The following is a 24379-nucleotide window of genomic DNA, read 5'->3' as shown; positions in this document are numbered from 1 at the left end:
CTCCTCAACGTGGGCGGGGTCGTCATAGCACGGCTCCGCGAAACTGCCGTGACTTCGTTTTATACGCGACACAAACAGATAAACAATGGAGGACATGGAGGCGATGGTGTACTTGCTGCTGTATGAGGCTTTCTGTCTCACACAAAGCAAGAGAAGAGAAACTAATCTCTGTAACGCTGTTGTTGGTATTTAAAAATGCCGGGTTTGATTCTTGTGTGGGACGGCTCATGACTCTTCCAGTGACTCTCTGACCAATCAGTGGCCGGCAGTCTGTTGACGTTAGATTTAGTATCGGCTCGGCTCGCTTGGAACCTCGGCAGAGCAGATACTAAAAAAGTACCAGGTACCAGGTACTATCCCTGATGGAGACGCAAGAAGTCGAGTCGAGTCGAGCCGAGTCGTGCTGGAACTGTGTAGTGGAAAAGCAGCATTAGTTTGACTTCGGCTCTTTATTGGTTGTAGGGTTACAATGTTGGACCATTATTTTGGTACAGAGTGAAATATATCAACAACTTTTCAATAGACAGACTTTAGTTCTGATATTATTGTTGCTAAAAGCATTTCATCTACCTTTGATAGTTCTGCCAGCACCTTAGTTTATCAGTGGATTCACTCACAGAAGTTCAATAAAATTTTGAGTTAAAGTCATTGACACTGTCCACATGAAACCTGACTATTAGATTCAAGCCAAATTTCTGCCAGATTGGTTGCTGTTTAACTTTCATTTTGACATCACAGCACCTGATTAATTGATCATTAACTGTTGGACTATTAGCTGGATTGATTTCAGGTCTAAGATCAGATTTCCACAAGTCTGTCTCCTAGAAATGATGTTTATGTTCTACTAACAGCAACCATAATACAGTCAGGAAGGAACCGTAATTCTGAGTATGAACCTGAACATCTTCTGCCAACTTAATGAGGAAATGCTGTTAATTAACATGTGTTGCAAGTCAAGACAATACTGTAAAATGTTAGGGTGGGGGGGGTTTCCCACCAAAATATCTGATCTTGCAGCACAATACAGCTAGTAAACTGTTTTATGGTTATGTTTAGACTCCTGCTTTAGCATAGAGAAAGATGACGGTGTTAGCTATTAAAGAAGTCGTCTGCAGTGACTTTGGGTGAGAAATCATGTGTTTATTGACATTTAAAGGACAAGTGTGTAGAATTTAGTGTCCACCATGTTTCTACAGTAGCCCAGAATGGACAAACCAAACACTGGCTCTAGGGTTAGAGAGTCGTTTACCATTGTTGTAACCTCCGTAGCTTTTCCTGCATCTAGATCTCACTGCTAGATACCATGAAATCCTACAAACTGGTCCTTTCACTAATGTTGTCTGAGCCTGAACACTCACTGAAACAGGATGTTAACTTCTCTGTTTTCAACGTCCCTTCAGTGAGATAGCACATAATAAAGATAATTGAGGAGACAGAGTTTGAACATTACAGCTGATTACAAAAACCTACATAACTCTCATCCTCTCCACCAACACTTAAAGTGGAGGTTTTAGGTTTCATGTTGGACTTCTTCTGGCAGATCTGACCTCTCCTTGAATCCTGAGACCTGAACTGAACCAGAGTTCACTAGTCGACCTCAGCCTCAGGTCACTGTGGTGGAAAAGTCCTGCGATCAAGAAATAAGAAAACATGAAAGGAGAGGAAGAGGAAAGGTAGCTCGAGGTAAAGTTAACAATTGGTAAACTGATATGTGAATAAAGTGATTGTCTCTAATGTGTGTGTGTGTGTGTGTGTGTGTGTGTGTGTGTGTGTGTGTTTGTGTGTGTGTCAGAGACGTTGTGTATTTTTCCGCGATGACTCTGATTAACCATTGGAGAGCACGGAAATGTTGGATTTTTTGGTGTAATGTTCTCTTAAAATACAGATTTTTGTTGTTGGGGGTTTACTCTAGTTTCACTTTATTTGACTTTATTTTTTACATCCATTTGGATTGACTTGGATTGAGGAGAGAAAAGTGTTAGATAGCTTTGTTTAAATCTGGAAGATGTTAAAGTGTACAATAAACACAAATACACTCACACAAAGCCGTCCACCGTTGTCATTGGGTTTCTTCTTCTTCCTCTTCCAATAAAATGCTTCTGCAACCATCTGTTCTGTCAGCGCTATGCCTCTACAAAGCCCGGTTTGTCCTGAACACACTACAACGTCAAGCCAACGCCTAGTGTTTTCACACTCTAAAAGCTCAGTTTTTATGAGGATAAAATTGCTACTTTAGTCTGGACGGAGGAACCAGCATGAGAGAAGAAGGTGCATATCTGAGAGTGAGATAAGAAAATGTTGAGTACATAGTTTCTTTGGGTTTGGTGAGGTTGTCGAGTTTTGGTATCATCATATCTTGGAATTAGCACCAAAGCTGGAGAAGCTATACAGAAGTACTGGGTGGATGGATACACTGTTGGGGTGGGGGCATTATCAAATTCTGCCTCTGGCCCCCTAAAGATCAGGTAAAAACTGGTCTTTATATTAACTTCTAATATTTTACAGTGGTAGAGATTAAGCCATTGATTTATTTTTACACACTGTGTTAAACGTTCGGTTCCATTTAACATCATCACAACACTGGCTCTGTTATTTTAATATGTTTTTAGTGCAAAATTGTCAGAAATGTTTTGATTCTTGTGCAAAAAAAATTGCATATGACATTCAAAAGACCAGACACCAGTTATTAACAATCAATAACAAATCATGATATGTAAGTTTAAAAAGAGCAGATTATAACAAGCTTCAGTTTGGGAAAATAACCCAATGATAAAATAAAATAACACTAAAACTGGTTCAAAACAACATTAACCAAGTACTGTCTTGGTGCTATATTGAAGCTAATTGGGTCAAACTTTAACCCTTTTATAGTGTGTTCTCAGCTGGTTACTCAAACACAGAACAGTGTGATGAAAATGAATAATGTCAAATGTTTAAAAATAAAGTGTTAAACCGGAAATAAAAACCTAAAATTGAATAAGACAGATGTAAGATATGAATCAAAAGCCTCAAACTGGATTTAAAAGAACTGAGAGTTGCAGCAGACCGGACTCTGGGGACAGAAAGCAGACCTGTCCCCAGACCACCTGAGGGGTCTGGATGGGTCATAATGTGGCCCTAAACTCGTGGAGACTCAGTATATGAAGAATAATTAAAAACAAACTACACACATAGTTTCAGCTCGTTTTTATAGGCGGGTTGTGTTCTGTTTAAATAAAAATGATTTTAAGTTGCACTTGGCTGTAAAGTTGTGAAAAAACAAACCGGACATCTTTTCTCTATCCCCCCTCCTCTCTGTATCGATGGCTGCAGGTGAGGGGGGGGGCGCGGGTATCGATGTGCACGAGGGGAGGGGAGAGGGTTGGACCGGGTGCGCGCATGGCAGTGGAAGCAGCCTATAAAGCGGATCAGGGTCCGCGTGCATCCTTCACCTGTCCTCATACCTGCAGTCAGGACGGGCTCGTGCACCATCTCACTCTGCTCACCTGAGAATCCACTTTTATATTTTGGTCTCTGAAACAAACGGCTTTGATTTACGTTTTTTTTTGGACACGAAAGAGAAAAAGGAATCAGAAACTGGACTTTAACTCAACAGCAGCAACAAGCAGGATTTATCTGTGAACGTTTATTCTTATTTCTGCGCCTTTTTAAACATATTTTAGGGGAAAATATCTTATACTGCAAACAACAGGTAAGACACTTTTCTTTTAGCCTTGTATTTTGATATTTTAAAGGAACTTCAGTTTAACTCTAATGTCACAGATCCCCAAACATGACTGTGAGATCACGTTTTTCACATCCCAGAATTATTTTTAAAGCTTTTAAAGTTTCCAGAAACATTTGGATTGTCTTTAGTTTGAATATTTCTGATTTTACTGATAAAGATATGATTCATTTGAAAATTGTTAAAACATAGTTTCAGTGAATGTGATGTTTATTTAAGAATACATTTCAAGGGGAAATGTTCTCAACAAGAGGAGTTAAAAAAAACATATTTTGGACTTTTGAGCACACTTTTTCAGTATTCTTTTAGGCCATATTTTGCTATTTTAAAGGACGTTAGACTTAACTTTAAAGTCACAGATACCCAAACAACATTTAAATGGTTGTGTGACATTACGTTTTTCACCTCCCAGAAAAGAATTTCTTTAAAGACCTTTAAGTTTCAGAAACATTTGTCACAAGAAAGGGTTGTCTTTAGTTTGGACAGCCTAGTTCTTAATTTACCGATAAAGTTACGATTCTCTGAGACTTGAAAGATGTTAAAACAGTATCTAATTCTCAGTTTTCAGTGAATGTGATGTCAATTTAATAATATATCTCTATCTACCACAACCACACAAGTGAAAGAGAACCAGTTTGAGGTTATAAACGTGTATTTTAATAGACTTCTGAGCCCGTTTTTCAGTATTTAACACGTGTTTTTCCCTCCATCAGCAGTGATGACCGGTCAGGTGGTGCTGATGGTGTGTTTCGCGCTCCTTCTGCTGGTGTTTTCCCGCTGCGGGGAGGCACGTGTCAGACTCAACTCCATCAGGACGGTGATACTGCGAGAGGGTCACGCGCTACCGATGAACAGGAGCACGTGGGAGCCGAGCGTGGACCTGACAGTGAGTGTTTCTGACTGTTTCTCTTGTCTCCATTCAGTCATTTTTAGACTTTTAGATGTATAATAACGGTGTTTGTGTTTCCCTGCAGCTCTATCAGTGTATGAGCGACCTGGAGTGTAGCGAGGGGAGCTACTGCCACGCCCCCACCAAAGGTCCCGCCCACTCCCGCTGCCAGACCTGCCGCAGGAGGAAGAGGCGTTGCCATAGAGACGGCATGTGTTGTCCCGGCAACCGGTGTAGCAACAGTAAGATGGTCTTTTACTTACCAAAAAAAACACACAAGTCCGAAACTTTCATTAAAGTCTGAAATGCAAAGTTTATTGTCCCCTCTTGGATTCAAGCTGATACATAAATAAATAACCTCACACACAAAAAACTAAACAAAAACAACACATAGAACATCCACATATTATATTGGTTAATGTATGGAAGTTCATTTCTGCCATGAAAATAAAAAAGAAAGATAAATTAAGGACAACAAAACTAAAAAATACTCATTAGAAGAAGAAATAGTATGCTTTTGTTAAAATTATCACTTAGCATCACTTGAAAAGTCAGAACTTTGAGTCGTTATTTCATAATTTTATCTTGACCGTGACTTTTCTTTTCATTCAAATCATGAGATACTGATTTTATATATATATCACAATAATCTCATACATTTAATTTAACAGCTGAATTAAAAGTAAGTCTCATAATTTTGATTTAGTGTTTCATTATCTTGATTGAGTACTTAATAAAACTGACATAGTAAATCATCATCGGGGCATAATATATCCTAATCTTGTTGTAGTATCTCATAATCTTGACATAAAATCTCTTAATCTTGATGTACTTGTTCATAATGTTGATGTAGTATCTGACGTAGTATTTCTTATTATCAAACTTCATATTACCGTCATCCAACACTCTTCTATATACACAGTTTCTCTGTTTTTGTATCAAACCTCGTTGCTACCAGTCTTTTTTTTTTGTCCATGGACTCAACTGTAAATTAATTCATTTATTCTTCCTTTTTCTTTCTCCTTCAGATATCTGTGTTCCTGACGTGAATAGTTTTGTGTCTCAGAGGATCCCGGACACAGATGAAGAGATGAATCCACTGTCTAAAAAGAAAGGATGGAGAAAGAGAGGGAAAGTGGACACCAAAGGGCCTTCTAGTAGAGGTGAGTCTAACACTTTCTGTTTCATCCTAACCAAATCATCAGTTGTACCTCAAGTCGTATTTTCTGCTCAGAAGAAAAAGTCTTTTTCATTGACGTTAATTAGATTTTTCGAAAACTTAACGCATCTCAACTTTGGCAAAAATATGTACTGAATGTTGCAGAGTTTTATAGTCATACTCTATAATAATGTATAGACTCATCTAATCCCCCGTCTTCATGTATTAATGGCATGTCTTCGGCTTTAAGAGCCAGTTTTGTGGCTAAAAGAAATATTTATAATATAAGTACGACTTGGAGTCAGAAACAAGGAACCACGAATTGAAAAATCACACTGTCCTCTTGTTAATAGATAGATAGATAGATAGATAGATAGATAGATAGATAGATAGATAGATAGATAGATAGATAGATAGATAGATAGATAGATAGATAGTACTTTATTGTCAGACAGGTCTGAAATTGTTCTTTCGTCCATCAGCAGCTCCATTGCAAACACAAACATGCAACACCAATACACAAAAACAGTGACAACAGACAAAGCGGTGACACCTCAAACTCTACAAAGAACATACACATTAGTGTCCCTTCACCTGGTCCTTGATCTTGACTTAGATTCAGTGTTTAGCATAAGGATCGATTGCTGTACAAAGGATTGCTTAAGCCTGATCTTATTGAATGAGGATAACCGTTGTTGTGTCTCTCTCTGTGTTTCCAGGTCAGGTCGGGGATCCTTGTCTTCGCTCCTCCGACTGTTCCGACAGTTTGTGTTGCGCTCGTCACTTCTGGACTCGCATCTGCAAGCCGGTCCTGCGGGAGGGACAGGTTTGCACACGCCAACGCCGAAAGGGAAACCACGGCCTGGAGTTGTTCCAGCGTTGCTCCTGCGGTGACGGACTCAGCTGCCGCACGCTTCGGGACCCCAACGCTCAGCCTCCATCATCATCATCATCATCATCATCATTGTCATCATCATCATCACTTCTCGCAGCGGCAGCAAAGTCCAAGTTTGCACCGTCTTCTTCCTCGTCTCGCCACTCTTCTCCTCACACGTCGCCGCTGTCTTCATCCTCCTCAGCTTCTTCATCGTCGTCAAAGTCATCGTCGGCAGTGGCAAAGACGAGACTTCATGTGTGTCAGAGAAACTGAGGATGGGTGGGAAGAAAGAGACTGATTGAAAGGACGGAAAGACTCTCTCTCTTTGCCGATGACCCACCCAAGAGGGAGTGAGAGGCAGACCGAGAAAGAAGAGAGAAAGAAACGGAGGGAGGGGTGAATTACCATGTCTGTGTACACCTGTGAAAGCTCCTTGCGACCCCTCCCCCTCCTCCTTTAAACTGCTAATTAACTTCCTGTCAAGCTGCATTCACACACAAACTCAGTGGATGTGAAACTCTTTGTGGTTCAGATCTGGTTTCCTCCTCCTGTGTCTAGACGGGCAGAAACTGCTTTGATATCCGGTTTGAACCCATTTACACCAACAGGAGACGCTTTTAATATTGAAAACCTGATACCTGTCTGTTTTGTAATCGTCTTTGGTGGGTTGTTAACGATGTGCTGTTGTTGTTTTCAACATCACAGAACAAGGTCTGACATAGATTGTTATTCTATAAACAAGAAGGAGTGCAAAATAGTTTCACTAGTCTCTACACCGAGTACATCAGTGGTTTTAATCTACTGTTTCAACATAAATTCAGCCCATTAATTGTCTAAAAAAAGAAGATATAAAGATATTTTGATCCATCTGTCCACTGATGTATGATGAATACAGAATGCTCTGTAAAAGCACCTCAAGCTAAACACCATAATTACAGGCAAGAAAGAAACACATGGATTCACTAGTTTTAAGTTAGCTTAAAATTGGAAGTTGATTTTACAAAGCAAAAAAAACAGACTTTGACTTATAGCTCTGTCAATTTTTGCAATCAGTAAAGACAAAAGAAAAGTTAAACAGCTCTGATGGGTGTTGTAATGATATAAGCTTCAGTTTCACTGCAACAGACAAAGGCGATCTTTGGCTTAGATGCTAAAAAGATGCTAATAACACAGAGGACTTTCAAAACTTCAAGGAGTCATTTAAATAAATGTAAACACTTTCTAAATGTATGTTTCTTTTAAATTCAACATCAAACATCTCTTCTTCTGTCAACACCTATCCTGCATTCCAACCAAAAGTCAGAAATCACAACTGATGCATTTCTGGTCCAGGTAAAAGAAATTATTTATTCAAGTGTTTTCTTAATCGGACACAAAAACAAAGGAAAACCGAGGATGAGAAACTAAGTAAGTTGGGATTCTGGTGAGGAAAAGAAACTGGGCTTCAATAGAAACTCGTTCACATCCTTAAACTGTGAAAAGCGCCTTTTTTAAACCAATACTGTCCTTTCTCTGAGGTTTGTCCAGACGTCTTGTTTGATTGCACTGTTGTTATTGTGATAGAGTTATTTTTCTATAAGTTGTTGATGTATTTCGGATGAATGTCGGTATAATTATTTACCTGTTTTTGTTATGCGTCACTCTGACAGTTTATTTTGGGGTTTATTTCCATCACGATAAGAAGGAATCTTCTGTTTCTGTAACGTAAGACAGTCTGTCAGTCAATCATCAATCTGTGTTTTTATGATTAAAGGATTTTTCATTCAAAAAAGTTTCCGTATGTCCGTTGTTGTTCTTATTCACTAGCACATTCAGCTAGCTAGTAAATAGCTAACGTAATTCCTTGTGAATTTAAGCAATGGTTATTCTATAGATTGCTGCTTATTTGATAAGTCTTCAGTGTTGCTGCAGCTTGGTATGCTAATCTTATTACGTGCTACAGTTGGGGCATAAATCACATCTCAGACCCTTTTTTAGGACTATAACGATGAAAGATAAGCTTGTTTATATTAAAAAGCTACCAGGATGGACGCCTGCACTAAAGCAGCTCTGCAGCAATTTCAAATAGTTTTTTTTGGCTCAATCATTTTCTTGAGATAACAACTCAACATTTATGATTTTTCCGTTTCTGTTTGTGGACAGATAAAACAAACAAGATACAACCATATTAATACGTGAGCATTAGAGGCATTGGTAAGTGTTTTTTTTAAACTTTGGAAAGAGCCAGAGGAGCCAAGAAGCTGTTTCCGCTTGTTTCTAGTATTTATGCTAAGCTGGGCTAACGTTAGCCTGAGCCCAGCTTCATACTTAACGCACAGACATGAAATTTATATCAATCTTCTCTTCTCACTCTTGGAAATAAAATGTAAGAAGCTTGTTTCCAGAAAAGTTGAACTACTCCTTTAACACAACTTCCCAAATTAAAGATTCAATATCTGAGACAGAGAGTCTTCCATCTGGTCGGACCACATGTAAACCAGGGGATGTTTTCCCAGTAGCCGGTGGTTGGTGATAAAATTAGCATAAAGGAAAAGACGTCCCCACAGGCCTGTAACGACACGGGGAAATGATTCCATCTGTGTAGATAAAAGTTATTTATGACCACAGAGTTAAAAACTCACCCACAGATGTTTTAATTGTTTGATGATTTAAATATCTGTCGTAGGGATAACAGGTGATTTCTTTCTTTGTCCCATAGTGAAAAACAGACTGTGGGACATTAAAAAGTCAATCTTGCAAACACCAGGCCTTTAAAAGCATCAGATTGTCTTGTATGTAAGTTCATGAGGTCTCAATTTCAACATTAACATTCCTCCTGTTCATACTGATTATTACTACTATCCTTCAAATGTGCTTCCAGTGTTCAGTGATGGAGGACTGTATCACAGTGTGTCCACACAGTCATTTAAAGTAGATGATCAGCTTCTATTGAGCTTCATCAGTGTGAGTTATTATATCAATGATATCTGACACATTTACAGTCTTTTTAGCATCAAATTCCCTGTTATTGTTTCCCTGTTGAGCTGTGGTGGAAGTATAGTAACACAAAGACTTTGGCACTAAAAACACTGTAACGTTCAAACATAGAAGACTTGAAGTTTAAACAGCAGCAACCACAGAGTTGTTAAAAACACTGCTGTAACCCCAAAAAATACATCCTCTTATAAAACAGTTTGAAAATGATAATTCATGTGAATCGGGTTACTCTGTTGGCACCTATACAGGTATAGGACCAGCAGGAACCATGATACCTTTATTCTTTGGTTTGCATTTGAGGAATAAACCTTAAGAAACACAAAAAACTTTGCATGGACACTAGGGCTGGGAATCGTTTAAAAATGTATACCAATGCCAATCCAAGTCCCCTTAAAGTGATCCTGATACCAACTGAGTACTTCATTAGATACTCATTAACACATGTAGGTCTCTGTCTTTTATCCGGTGTATCAGGCGTGTAGTGTAGACACACTTTAGAGCAGGCATGTCCAAACTATTCCACAAAGGGCCATGTGGCTGCAGGTTTTCATTCCAACCAAGCAGCAGCACACCTGACTTGACTTATTTAATCAGCTGATCTCAGTCTTCAGACATTTGTTGATTGGTTGGAACAACAACCTGCAGCCACACGGCCCTTTGTGGGATAGTTTGGACATGCCTGTTTTTGGGGCGTTTAGGTGGCATCTTGGCTGCTGAACTGCTAAGCGCGCTAACTCAAATTCACCACGACTTCACCACCACAGACGGGTCGTAGCTGCTGTGGCAGTGGACCAATCACATGTTGCATTAAAGAGAAGAATGCTTGCTGTTGATTGGCTGTGAGCAAGTCCATACAAATAGTCATATTTTCAAGTTCTGGGTGCAATAAGTATTGATTGCAGGTATCGATTGATGGGAGACGTTTCGATACTGATACCCAACCTTATAGACACTGGACTTGATGACTTAAGTTTGATTCTTGACAAATGGCCACTACAATGAGTCTTTGTCCAAGTCTTATTTTTGACACACAGCTTCACAGAGAGTCTACAACGAAGACAAAACCTCGCTGGGCATGTTGCTGATGAGTATAACTCTGTATGTTCATTGTTTGTTTCCCAAAACCTTTCTGACAAAAGCCTTCACAAGAGAGAGTGACTGTTTTCTCTCTGTGTGGCTGATAGCTGTTGGGCATCACTGTACTTAGTTTGTTTGTTATAAAAATAACCCACACACACACACACACACACACACACACACACACACACACACACACACACACACACATACACTGTGTTTTCCATGCTTGTGTCACTCCTCCATCCGTGTCCCCCATCCATGTTTCCTTGTTGCCGCGTGTTCATTATTGTATTACGCACACAGACCTACTCGCATCTGCATTATCGTCACTTTCCCATCAGTGTTTCCTCATTTCCTTGATGTCAGCATATGTCACCGCTTTGTTTAACACACTCACTTTTCCTTGAGGCTGTGACGGTGATGTGATTAAAGCAATAAAGTGAGTGAGTTTCTGCTCTCAGTCAATGTAAAAAATAATGTTGAATGAAAATCTGTGTGTTTGTGTGAAGTGTTCTGGTGTTTATTATTAAATGTGTTTCTGTACATGACTTCACAACCAAACTGCATCTCACTAAAGATTGGGAAACATCCACTAGGATCTCATTTCCCCCTGGTCCCAAGCTTATTAATGGAATCTTTTATTTATTTATAGATTATTGATTTTTGCTTTTTGTTGGTCAGGCTGGTTTTGAATGCTGCCTTTACATTAATATTAAGTTAGTGTAATAGGGAATGCATTATGTCCATGAAAGTCCTCTCAAATATGGTATGAACGTTTGTTTGTGTTCAAAAAGTGGAGGTCGTCACATACTTACACGACAGAAAACACATCCACATGCTGCTGATCGGCTGATAATGTGCAGGCAGTCTGTTAATGATAATAAAAGCTTCAGATTATCTTATCTCTGTGGTTTCAGACTCCGTCAGGATAAACTGTGAGCAGATGATATTTCTCTGCAGCAGCCCGAGGCGAGGACAGCTTTGACTCAAGCTTTATTTACACAGAGCGCGTTGACAGGGTGCCAGATCCGACATGTGTGATGATCCCAAAGATACTGACAACATCCCGGCAGGTTCAGGTGAACGTTGTGTTAAACATTATTATCTCATTTATATAAGAATATAATCATGAGATTAAATAATCATCCTGTTTCTCGTCATAGTGAGAATTATAAGAAGCTTATAAGAAGTACGAGATGTTATTTACCTTCCTCCCGGGTCAAATTGACCCCGTCTGTTTTGACTGTTCCTTCTTTCCTTCCTTCCTTCCTTCCGTCTGTCCTTCCTTCCTCCCTCCTTCTCTCCTTCTTTCCTTCTTCCATCCCCCTTTCTTACTTCCTTCCTCCCCCCCTACCTTCCTCCCTTCCTTCTTTCCTCTGTCCTTCTTTCCTTCCTTCCTCCCTTCCTCTTTTCCTTTCTCCCTTCCTCCCTCCTTCCTTCTTTCTGCTGTCCTTCCTTCTTTCCTTTCCTTCTTTCCTTCCTTCCTTCCTTCCTCCTTTCCCTCCCTCCCTTCCTTCATTATTCTTCCCTTCCTTCCTCCTTTCCTTCCTTCCTTCCTTCCTCCCTCCCTTCCTTCCTCCCTTGACTCGAGGACAACAGGAGGGTTAGAAACATTCTTATAAGTATGAGATACTTAATTATGAAGAAGCTTCTCTTGTAACCATGACTGAGTAAAACCTATTTATCATATAACTAATTATCTCAGTATTATGAAAAATGTATCTCTTAATTTTAAGATCATAATGTAAGTTATCATTTATATTAAGTCTTATAATTATTATGAATGTTACTGTTTTATTATTTATCTTATTCTTTAATACTTACGAGATGTTAAAGTTTCTCATAATTATAAATCTCATGAATAAAGCTTCTTTAATGAAGCATTGAACTTTAAACACTTTTATTTTGAAAAACTGGGTCATCCCTACTTTCCTGTTAACGTAGTCACTATTTGGGCTTTTATTTTGGAATGAAACTAAATTCATACCTAGTTTCCTTTTAACAAACATTGACCATAGGTGGGTTTTTATTTTGAAAAGACTGGCTCATGCTCACTTGCTCTAGGTTAAAGCTGCCATAACAGCTTTTATTTTGAAAATCTGACCAACCACAGGTTATTATTACTTCATAATTATGAGAATGTTGATACTGAGTTATAATTATTAAATTAAAATCCTGGTGGTGGATTTTATTTATGGCAGCTTTGGGCTTCCATACACACACACACACACACACACACACACACACACACACACACACACACACACATACACATATACACACACATACACACACACACACACGCACATTTATCTTTAAGGTCCTTTTAAATCCAAACTGCACGGATGTTTGTCAGTTTTACAACATAATAAAACTACAGAGCGAGAGACAGATGGACAGTACTGGTTACTGTTTAACCAGTAACCACCCCTTCCTTGTTCACACACACAAACACACACACACACACATTAACTTCCCATATCAATAAGTCCAGGAACTGTGTCTCTGTTCACGTCTAGAGTTCAGGTAAAGCAGGTAAGGATTTGCTGTTTTGATCATAATTATATTTTCTATCTTTAGATTTTCATAATGACCCACCTGTAAAGTCAGGCTTTAGGGTTTAATCCAAATAAACAAGAGTCTGTTGACTGTTTGATTTAGTTTAGCATTATTTCCATTTACACTATAGTGTAAAGTCTGAATGACAACAATTATTTTTACTACATAGACCAAAGAGTTGCATAAATAAATATAATTAAGTCTTTATTCTTCGCTAAGTTATCAGGTAATATAAACATTTATGTTCTGTTTCAATGTCAGGAAAAATATTTAAAAATTGATAAAACAACAGAAAATGTTCAGGACGTGAAGTCAAACTGCAAAACTTTAAATAGAAAAATTATTTCTTCCATTGTATCCTGAGATGGATCCAAGCACAGGACACGGTTACCATGGAAACAACCTCTTCAGCATCCTCAGCAGAAGCAGCAGCGAGAGGAAGGTGCTGACGCTGAACGTGCTGTTGCTAGGCGACAGACAGAGTGGGAGGAGCTCTGTGGGGAACGCTCTGATTGGTCGGTACTTCTACAGAAAGAAGTTGATTTGGACTAAATCTGCAAAATTTCGATAAAAACGGACATAAAACACAACATTTTTATCGGTAAAATTTGTGTTTACAAATTCGTATGTTCGGTAGGTGGACAGGAATTCCAAACGGGTGCCTGTATTTCTGGCGTTTCCATGACAACGGAGTGCCGGCTCCTCCGACGAAATTTCCCGGGGTATTTCAGGAGGCAGGGGGCGGAATCTGACCTCACGCTGAGGGTGATCGACACGCCCCCTCTGCTGCCCCAACCACAGAGGGTGCACGAGCTCTGTCCCGAGGGCGTGCACGTGGTGGTGCTCGTATTGAGAGCCGACCTGCCGCACCTGAACACACACCTGGAGGAACACCTGGAGGTAAAACACACACTGTACACACTGTGGTGGAGGTTTTGTCTGTGATTTTACGTATTCTTTGTGTGATTTCATTGTTTTTATGTATTTTCTGATGAGATTTTATGAATTTCTTTGTGTGTTCAGACCCTCTTCGGTCCAGAATGGTGTCGTCACACCTTGCTCGTCCTCACACATGCTGACCACCTGAAGGAGGCGGAGCTTCAACCGGCGGTTTACTTAACCCAGACCACTGATTCGCTGAGAGCTCTGGCCGAGGAGGTAGTGGGCGGGGTCTTATTCTTGGACAACAGCTGTGATTGGCCGTCGATCAGAGGGCAACCGCTGAGAGATCGACTGCTCCGCCTCTCGGCCAGGAACCATCACACAGTTCTGACCGTCAGGACGGAGGTCTCAATTTGACTCTGAACTCTGATTTTAAAGTTTAAGTTAAAATTTCAAATCACCAATTACCTCTCAGAATCTGTGAAAATGTGAAAATAAACGTATGAATAACTTGCACACATTCTTTTTTTGTGGACCCAGCATCAAATTTCTGCTTTTAATCCATTTTGAGAGAATATATTAGAGGATCAGGCAAAAATGTCTAAGTGGTGTAACCATAAAAACTTTGTACCAAATAATAATATATGCTTAAAAACAGTAAATTGTCAATAAAACACCATATCAACTAGTTTGGCATGATCTTACATTATAACTTTATATTAAATAAAGGTAATGGAATACAATTGTTCTAAATATCACATTATTTGATATTTATCATTCTTTTGTGGTTACACCATTTGACATTTTCAGGAGCATTCAGTCTTACTTTTGGTAAAAAAATGGTGCAAATGTCATTTCAAATGATATAAAACCAACAAAAATACTAAATGTACATTTTAACAAACCTGATGCTGCTTTTAAAACTATTTTAACTGATTCATAATTAATCATCTTACCAACCCTTATAGTCACTGACTCAATATAACAATCAAAACCTGGTAAGTGGTGGAAAAGTTTAACTCTCAGGTTAATCAGTGACTTAATTATCAATACTTTAATATATTTATACCGGTTTAAAGGTACAATACAACGTTTTTAAATTGCTGCAAGATTTAAACAGACTCAGTTGTTTTTTTACAGAAACTGAAGTCTGAGCAGAATTATGTCATCACTGCTTATTCTCTCCTGTCCAATGAGATGAAAGAGGAGGCGGGCCTTCTAGTCTTATATTAAATAATTGAGTCAGACACCAGAGGAAACAGATTATTGTTTTTAATCAATAAACAACAACTTTGAAGCATCTGAACTGAAAACAAGTTTTCAAAAACATGTTTTTCCTTCTTTGGCTTGCCGACAGCTGATTTTGCAGTTGTCTGTCAGCAGAGAAGGTTTTTCAGGTCAAACATGCACATCTTCAGACGGGGCCCTTTGCCGTGTCTATCTGATGATGCAGTTGGTGAGAGAAGGGGCCCTGCACAGACCCTTCCCCTTCACCTCGAACCCACAGCCTTTATAGTTGGCTACACCCTTGCTGTCCACCTGCAGGTCGGCCTGAAGAAGCTCCCAAACCCTCTGCTTGGCCTGCAGCTCTCTGTCCGGCTCGCCTGATCACACACAGAGAGAGAGAGAGAGATAGAGAGAGAGAGGGAGAGAGAGAGAGAGAGAGAGAGAGAGAGAGAGAGAGAGAGAGAGAGAGAGAGAGAGAGAGAGAGAGAGAATGTTAGAAAATCCCAAAAGTCACTTCTGCTGCTTTGTAGACAACCGACCTAAACTTTGATGATGCTGACCAATAGCAAGTTGTCCTAAAAGTGTTGAAATCTGAGGTAATGAAGATCTGGAGAGTCCCAAATGAAAGATGCTCCTATATTAGCTTTGTCACATCAATTAATTGAGGCTAAAGGACCTTAAAGTGCTGCTAGATGCTTCAACTGACTCTCAAAAAGCATCAACTTCTCTCTAGTAATACTGAGTCAATCATTGTTTTTTCAGTGAGTCATTTTGGTCTAAATCTATAAATTCAGCCCCTCTAATAAGTGTGCTAGTCGTCACTTTAACCCTTTGTAGGTCTACTCAACCGCTTGGCAATCTTTAGCACTTGTATGAGGTATGTAATGTCAATGATAAACGATATTAAATGTACAAACTATTGAGCGGTAGTAACGGTCAATCAGTGTAAACATGGTTACCGGGGTAATTGAGGAAAGTGACTCTGTCTCCGGGGGTGGATCCGGCGGGCGGGGCGAGCAGCTCGATGTGGTCGTCATCGTCGGAGCAGCACATGAGGCGAGCCTGAGAGACCACGCCTCTCAGTTTACAGGCCTTCACGTTACACAGCAGCACAGCGAGACCGCCCTGAAGCTGCAGAGGTAATTATATAACGTTAACAAGTCATGAAAGAAAGAAGAAATTCAGAAAAAGAAGGATTAGAGGCAGGAGAGAAGGAAGACTATGAGAGAGACCATTGACAAGGAAAGGTTACAGGAAGGTTCCTTTCTCCCTCAGATGTTCGCCCACTTTGAGTCTGGTTCTGTTTGAGGTTTCTTCCTGTTAAAAGGGAGTTTTTTCTTGCCACTGTCACCAAGTGCTGCTCATGTGGAAATGTTGGGTCTCTTTAACCCTTAAACAGGCAACATCCACCAGGAGATACCTTACCCTAACCCATACCATGATTAGTTAAGGTGGGTTAACATTAGTATGGGCCTTGAATTGGTAGAACTGAAGCTTGTGGTTGGTCTATACTTTGATATAAACTGTAAAATCAGGTTATAAACTGGTATTAATGAGCAAGAATGTATCACTTCTCATTCAATTGTTTACCATTATGACCTTTTAAGGGCAACATATCCTGGTGGAGATACAACTCATGAAATCCCCAAGTCTATTAAAAATATTTAGTGCCTTGAGATGACTTTTGTTTTGATTTGGCATTATATAAATAAAGATTGATTGATTGAAGAAAGAGGGAATGAAGGAGATCAGAAAAGACGAAAAGTAGGGAATGAGAGCAGATGATTTATTAAGGGAAGTGTTGTTTTTTTTCAAAATGTGAGAGCATTTTTATTTATTTTTTGGAAAGGTCAGGCATATTCGCCAACCGTGAATGTTCTAAAAATTCATGATTTTTTGGGGGGGGAAAAATAAAAAAATTCTTCAAAGGTTAATTCAGAAAGTAGGAAGTAAGCAGAAAAGTCAACAAAAGATTCAGGGTCCTCGTATGCACATGCTAACTCAATATCAGGGTTTCATGGTTTACGGGGACGCTTGAATAGAGCAGAACTATTGTTAATGTTATAAGTTGAACCTTTCTAAAGAGTAAAAGGGACGAGTTAAAGAGGAAAAGTGAAGAAGACTGAAACAAAGAAGGTCAAAGAAGAAGAAGAGAAGAAAGAAGTAAAAGTGAAAGATAGATACCTCCTCCAGGTCTGTTTTTCCTCCCAGCTTACTGACCACCTTGCGGGGGGCGTTTTCTCCAACGTCCACCTCCTGGACGGAGAGCGTTTCAGCCAGCGGGTGGCGCCGGACGCTGAGGATCCGACCGACCCTGAGGTCCAAGCGTGACGCGTTGACCTCAGGCTCGACCACGAGGCAGAAAGAGTCGGGACGAGCTGAGAAAGAAACGTAACATCAGTCTTTAAAGTCTTTTATTTTACTTTCTTTTACCTCATTACTCCCTCTTCCCCAAACTTACCCTTCTTATCTCCTCTCCTCCTCCTGCTATGTCTCTCTCTCCGGTCATGTGACGAAGAGGAGGAGGAGGAAGGAGACGCAGCTGTCGCACCAGCAGGAGAGGGAGCTTGATTGACAGCTGTGCCGGGGGCGGGGCTACACGTTGAAGGAGGCGGCACTGGCGCGAACAAAGCTTTGGCTAAAGATAGAAAAAAGAAAGATGGTAGGGCTTTAATTTAATGTATCTGGATTTTTTTGGGAATTATTTATCTTTGGACAAAACTCCAAAATATTTTGACTTAATTAAGTTCTAAGAAAAAGATTTCTCCCTGTAAGTAATCCACTGTGGTTTACTGTTATTTAAATCTGACCACAACCAACACTGAAGCTCAGAGGGAAAGAAAAACATCTGCAGTTGTGTGTGTTTGTACTTTTATATTTATGAAGACCAGTTTGAGTTGTAGACCATGTGGGGACTTTTTTTTAAAAAGAAAATGAGGAAAATTAAACGGCCTGAAACTGGAAACAAAATGAAATAAAGGCATTTTTCGAAATAGTAAGAATAGCTGTCAAAGTATGGGGATTTTGAAAATGTTTTTGGAAAGTAAGGATGAAGGAAAATATTCTGAGAGTAAATAATCAACTTAAAAAGGCTAAAAACTAGAAATGGAAATTAACTATACTAATTGGAAGCGGGAAACTTTTTGAGAAGTGAGAATAATTCAAAAAGTGAGGAGATTTTTTGGGATATTTTTTAGAAAGTGAGGAGATTTTGGAAAATTACATAACTTTTGACAAGTGAGGAACTGATATTTGAGTTTTTAAACTAGAATCTTGAACTGGAAACCAATGATATCAGTGGGAAAAGTGACCAAAAAAAATTCCCTTTTTTGGGAAGTGAAAATATTTTTCCATAAAGTAGATACAATTTTTAAAAAGTGAAAACATTTTATATCATACCGGTGCGTCTCCTCTGTTTGTCCTGAAGCTGGTTTCTCAGCTGCTCGATGTCTTTCTTCAGTTTGCCGTTTTCCACCAGCAGTTTCTTCTGATCTCGGAGTGACGACTGCAGGACTGAAAGAAAAACAAAAACCATGTCATGCAGTTTTCATCTCGTCCGCAAGGGGGCGTGTTACCAGCATTTGATTGCCTGGATAAGAATTAGTTGCAATTTCTTGTTTCTGGAGTCTTATAAAACATTATATTTAAGTTACAGACACATTATCCATGCATTAAAGTCAGAAATAAATATATTCCTTAACGTTAGTTGACTGATAATAAATCGGAAGTCAGTTATTTTGTGTCTTACGTGCTTTCTCTCTCGTCAGGAGGGCGTGAGTTTTAAAATACTCCATGATCTTCTCGCCATCTTCTGGATCGAGCTTCATCAGAGCTTCTCCCAGGCTGAGAAACAGACAGAAAAGTTATTAGCCACGGAAAGTCCAAATGAAACCAGAACTACGAACAACATATTCAAAATACCATTGATGTTTTTAGACATGGTGAAAAAAATAAAAATAAAAATAAAAATCCAGCCTTGAGCACAAGTTTTCTAAACATGATGATGTGTGATTTACTCCACATGTTCAATTAAGGATTGTAAATGAAAATAAACAAAATACCACATTTCAAAGACAATATTTATACATTTAAGTAGGACTTGCTTTACACTGAAATATAGTCATTTAAATTATGTTGAAACATCAGTCACATCTGATGCAGAAGTCCAAAATCTTTAACTTTGAACCTGTTTTAAACAACTAAACAATTAATAAAACACATGTTCTGGAAAAAGAGGTTATTAAGAAAGGAAGGATTTTTTTGTTTTCTAAAAGTGATAAAAGGCATTGTTTGGAAAGTTAGGACATATTTGCCAGTTGGGGATATTTTTAGATAATTAGAAACATTTATGGAAAGTCAGAAAATTCTTGAAATCAGGAATATAAATATAACGTCACACATATCTGAGTTATGTGTTTATTGACATTAAAACTTCAAATAAAGGGCTATAATGTGATGATCTGATCTGTTTACAGTGTCACTGCGGTGGGCGTGACTAAAGCAGTGACATGACTGACAGTATACAAATCAGACAGGCAGTGATGTCATCAACTCACTGATCAAATGTTTATATAGATGATATCTTGGGAGGAAAGGATGTGAATGTTTTTGTCATTGCCAGAGGGCAGCAGACACATTCAAACACACACGTTGTAAAATGTCAGAAATAATTTTGTAGCAAAACAGAAATGAAATGAATCCCGTTGTCTCACTTCACTTCAAAGCACTTCCTGTTTGACACCTGATTGGCAGGTGGATTAGAGCACACACCTGTATGGATGTTTAAATAAGCAGCTGTTCGCTAACATGGTGAACGTGTGGACTTAAAGGTGATGTCAGTGTTGTGTTCACTGCTTGTTTCTGGTTAAAACTAGTGAATGAAAAGGTTTAATTGTTAGAAGAGACTTTAAAATGTGGTGCCGCAACTCACAAAATTGCTGTTTGCACTTTCAAAAAATATCTTTCAAGTCAAATTAAATCTTTGTGACTCAAATGAGAACCTTACATCTACAGCTCAAAACTCTAAACAGTCGTATTATGTTCAGTAAAGACTGTAGTCAGTTGCATTACTAGTAGTGGAAGAAGTATTCAGATCCTTTACTTAAGCAAAAGTACTGCAGTATTATGAGTGATGTAGTATGCAGTATTACAGTAAAAGTACTGCAGTATTATGAGCGATGTAGTATGCAGTATTACAGTAAAAGTACTGCAGTATTATGAGTGATGTAGTATGCAGTATTACAGTAAAAGTACTGCAGTATTATGAGCGATGTAGTATGCAGTATTACAGTAAAAGTACTGCAGTATTATGAGCGATGTAGTATGCAGTATTACAGTAAAAGTACTGTAGTATTATGAGTGATGTAGTATGCAGTATTACAGTAAAGTACTGCAGTATTATAGTGATGTAGTATGCAGTATTACAGTAAAAGTACTGCAGTATTATAGTGATGTAGTATGCAGTATTACAGTGAAAGTAGTGGTTTGGTTCTCTGACTGATATATTATTATTATGACATCATTAGATTATTAATAGTGAAGCATCAGTGTTAGAGCAGCATGTTACTGTTGTAGCTGCTGGAGGTGGAGCTAGTTTACACTACTTTATATACAGTTAGCTAGTTTAGTCCAGTGGTCCCAACCTAGGGGTGGGGCCCCTCCAAAGGGTCAGCAGATAAATGTGAGGGGTGGTGAGATGATTAATGGGAGAGGAAAGAAGAAAAAACACAAATGTGTTTTCAGTTTTTGGATTTTTTCTCTAATCTTTGATTTTTGCTGAAATATTGGGTCATTTGAACATTTATTGAAATGAAAGCATGTGAGAAGTTTAGAGGGAAAAATCAGTATTTGGTGGAGCTGTTAACAACTCATAGACATCTGAAATGTGAGCCGACTACACACTGCTGTTTGGTTTCATCTTTAACAATGTGTTGTATTTATAAAGCTTGTTATATTATCCATTGTGTCAAATCTGCATCTGAAAAGTAACTAAAGCTGTCAAATAAATGTAGTGGAGTAGAAAGTACAATATTTCCCTCTGAGATGTAGAAAGTAGCATCACATGGAAATACTACAGTAAAGTACAAGTACCTCAAACTGTACTACAGTAAAGTACAAGTACCTCAGACTGTACTACAGTAAAGTACAAGTACCTTTTCACCCCTGTGTATTCCAAACTAAGCATTTAAAAGGTTACAGTAGTTTATATCTGATAGGTTTTGTATCTGATAGGTTTTTTAATCATACACAGAAAGACTGAACATCAGTGAAATGAACTGAGACATGAAAGCATAGAAAGAGCTGTCAGTGAAGTTTAGATAGATGTTATCTGTGATGAAGGAAGGTTGTAATACCATCAAAGGACACACACACACACACACAGAGACTATTTGAAACCAGCCTATTTGCATAACGATAAACAGAAACTTACTGACGCACCCGTCCGCTGGAAACCTGGTGAACATTTACATACACAAACACACTCGACTGTCACTGCCACACTTCTCTGTATGAGCTCATTATTAGAGTGAAAATCCCATTGAAACACCATCAATGTTTAAAAAGTAACAAACAATAACAAATGTGCTCCAAATTTTAATCTCTTCTGTTTCTTAGTTGAACACAAAAAGCAACAGATTTCATTTGTTCAATGATGAACAATTCTGGACACCAGGGGGCAGTAAACTAGCATGTTTCCAGGTCTTTATGGAACAAATCTTAGAGTCTTCAGCCATCTGCCAGAGCAAATAAAACATGAGCTTGCAGATTTGTTTGGTTCCCAGGTTAGTGGACATTTACTAATTAGTACATTCGCCAATTAACACGAAGTACAGATTAGGCTGATTGTAATGTCTTTGAGTTTTGGTATTTGGTAATAAATCAAAGCAGTGAACAAATTAAAAGTTTAACCAGATGATGGAATTACATTAAAAATGAGTTATTACAATTTATTTTATAGGGAAACATGAACATGTGTGCTACAATTCTTAGCAGGCTATCAAATATTTATTGAGATATTTCGTTTAAAAACACCATAAATGTGAAACTGATGGTGGTGTAACAGGAAAAGTCAAATTATTACCAAAATCTGTAGAATTCATCCGCTTGGGATCATGAATGTTTAAACAAAATTTCATAAAAATCTATCCAATAGTTGTTGAGATACTTCAGTCTGGACCAATATTAATATCGAATCACATGACGACGCTAAACTGGTTTTTGTCACTTAGGAAGACATTACATTGACTTACACTGATCCACTGGACACTAAAGCTCAAATTACATTAAGTGTAAATCATGGTCCTTCTCTATGTAGCTGTGAGAGTCCATGTGACAGAGCTTTCATCACCTGTTCATGTCATGGACGTGTTATTGGGCAGGCAGCCCAAAGTTTATTCCTGTGCACACACGTGAACACAAATTTACTGTGGGACAATGAAGACCATCTATCTATCTATCTATCTATCTATCTATCTATCTATCTATCTATCTATCTATCTATCTATCTATCTATCTATCTATCTATCTATCTATCTATCTATCTATCTATCTATCTATCTATCTATCTATCTATCTATCTATCTATCTATCTATCTATCTATCTATCTATCATGTCCATGTTTACAAACACCAAACGTAGTATATGTGACAGACTATACGAGTCTGTTTAGTAATGTATTTTGGGCCTTTATTTGGTGTCAGAGCCCAAAATATGTCCCTAAATTAAGGCCTGGTGTTTGGTCAACTCTATCATGTAATGGTTTGGTTTGGTTTGTGCAGACCTGTTCTTTGTCCCCAAATGGGAGTATAGTCCACACAATGTGGGTGTGTGAACAATTTATGTCCTTACAATGTGATTAACACACACGAGCAGCAGCTGCTACACCACTGACATGCAGAGAGAGATGCAACAGCTGCAGTCAGGCCTGCTGCTATAAATAACACGAGCTGCTTCGACACAACACAACACACACATAGGAAACACTGCTCTTTAATACTGACACCAAACCAAATGATTAAGAAGAAACTGAATCACACACAGAAACAATACATATATTATCGTTTCAAGTTAAAAAAAAAAATAAACACATAAAATAATAAAATATTAATATAAGTCCCTGTGTCTTTTCCTCAAGCAAAAATAAAAATGTGCACTCAATTCTCCACGAAATGTTCCCTTCAGCATATGAAATAAGAAGACCATGCTGCAAGAATGGGAAAAACAAACAAGAAGAATTTATCTTGGGGAGCAGAAATGACACGTCTGCCGCTGTGGAAGCTAAAAATCTCTAAAATTCACTGGAATAAAAATCTCCTGTACATCAATACAAATGATTCTTTTAGACAACTTGTGTAGCTTTAATAGAAAACTTCTCCAAGCAGACTGGATGTCTGATCTAACCTTGAAATGATCCTGTTATTATCTTCATTTAAAACTTCAGCTCAGCCCTTAAACTTCTCAATACAAAGAGAAGGACTTGAGTTTGTAGAATAATCAATAAAAGACGACAGCAAACACACACAGACACACATTTAGAGGTCGTACCTGGGATGAAACAGGTTGTCGATGTTGTCCATGTTGGAAGATGTTTGTCGGTCCGACGGTCAGAGACAGAAAGCTCAGAGTCAGTCTTCAGCTGAGACTCACACTCAAACTGTCAGCTGTCTGCTTCCATCTCCAGCAGGAGTCAGCACCGTTTGTGGTTGGAGGTCAAAGGTGAAAATACCTCCTTCTTAAAGACTCAGAACAAGGTGATGTGACTGATATGATATGATCACAATGTTTCAAATGTGTCTTAAAGTGACAGCCAGGAAACCCAATTGACATTTAAAGATTTAAAGCTGTTTATCTTGCTGTAATGATTCCTCCTGTTCATACTGACCATTAGAAGATCCCGTCATAATAAACTTACAATGAAAGTGATGGAGGACTAAATCCACAGTCCTCCTTCTGTGTAAACATGGATTTTATACGTTTATCTGAAGCTAATATGAAGCTTAAACTTT

General features: G+C 38.6%; 3 protein-coding genes across 3 annotated transcripts; 2 read left to right on the top strand and 1 right to left on the bottom strand.

Moving 5' to 3' along the window:
* Positions 1–4451: 4451 nt before the first annotated feature.
* Positions 4452–6951, top strand: LOC134006277 (dickkopf-related protein 2-like; the record flags this gene model as incomplete). The annotated part of the gene is made up of 5 exons (XM_062445363.1): positions 4452–4646; positions 4699–4855; positions 5642–5776; positions 6492–6705; positions 6852–6951. Coding segments are annotated over 5 exons (801 nt in total), but the record flags the coding sequence as incomplete, so codon positions are not given.
* A 6677-nt stretch (positions 6952–13628) lies between these two features.
* On the top strand, positions 13629–14620 carry LOC134006276 (GTPase IMAP family member GIMD1-like). Its single transcript, XM_062445362.1, has 3 exons — positions 13629–13779; positions 13902–14164; positions 14288–14620. The coding sequence occupies exons 1-3, from the start codon at positions 13629–13631 to the stop codon at positions 14561–14563; spliced, it is 690 nt and encodes a 229-aa protein (XP_062301346.1). The 3' UTR covers positions 14564–14620.
* A 788-nt stretch (positions 14621–15408) lies between these two features.
* Positions 15409–24002, bottom strand: aimp1b (aminoacyl tRNA synthetase complex interacting multifunctional protein 1b). The gene is made up of 7 exons (XM_062445220.1): positions 23919–24002; positions 19122–19216; positions 18773–18886; positions 17835–18011; positions 17558–17751; positions 16333–16504; positions 15409–15750 (listed from the first exon to the last, which is right to left on the bottom strand). Exons 1-7 carry the CDS (start codon positions 23948–23950, stop codon positions 15584–15586), a joined length of 951 nt encoding a protein of 316 aa, XP_062301204.1. The 5' UTR covers positions 23951–24002; the 3' UTR covers positions 15409–15583.
* Positions 24003–24379: the final 377 nt, after the last annotated feature.

Source organism: Scomber scombrus, chromosome 23 (assembly GCF_963691925.1).
Source record: "Scomber scombrus chromosome 23, fScoSco1.1, whole genome shotgun sequence".
NCBI classification, from domain to species: Eukaryota; Metazoa; Chordata; class Actinopteri; order Scombriformes; family Scombridae; genus Scomber; species Scomber scombrus.
This window is presented reverse-complemented; position numbering and strand designations above follow the sequence as displayed.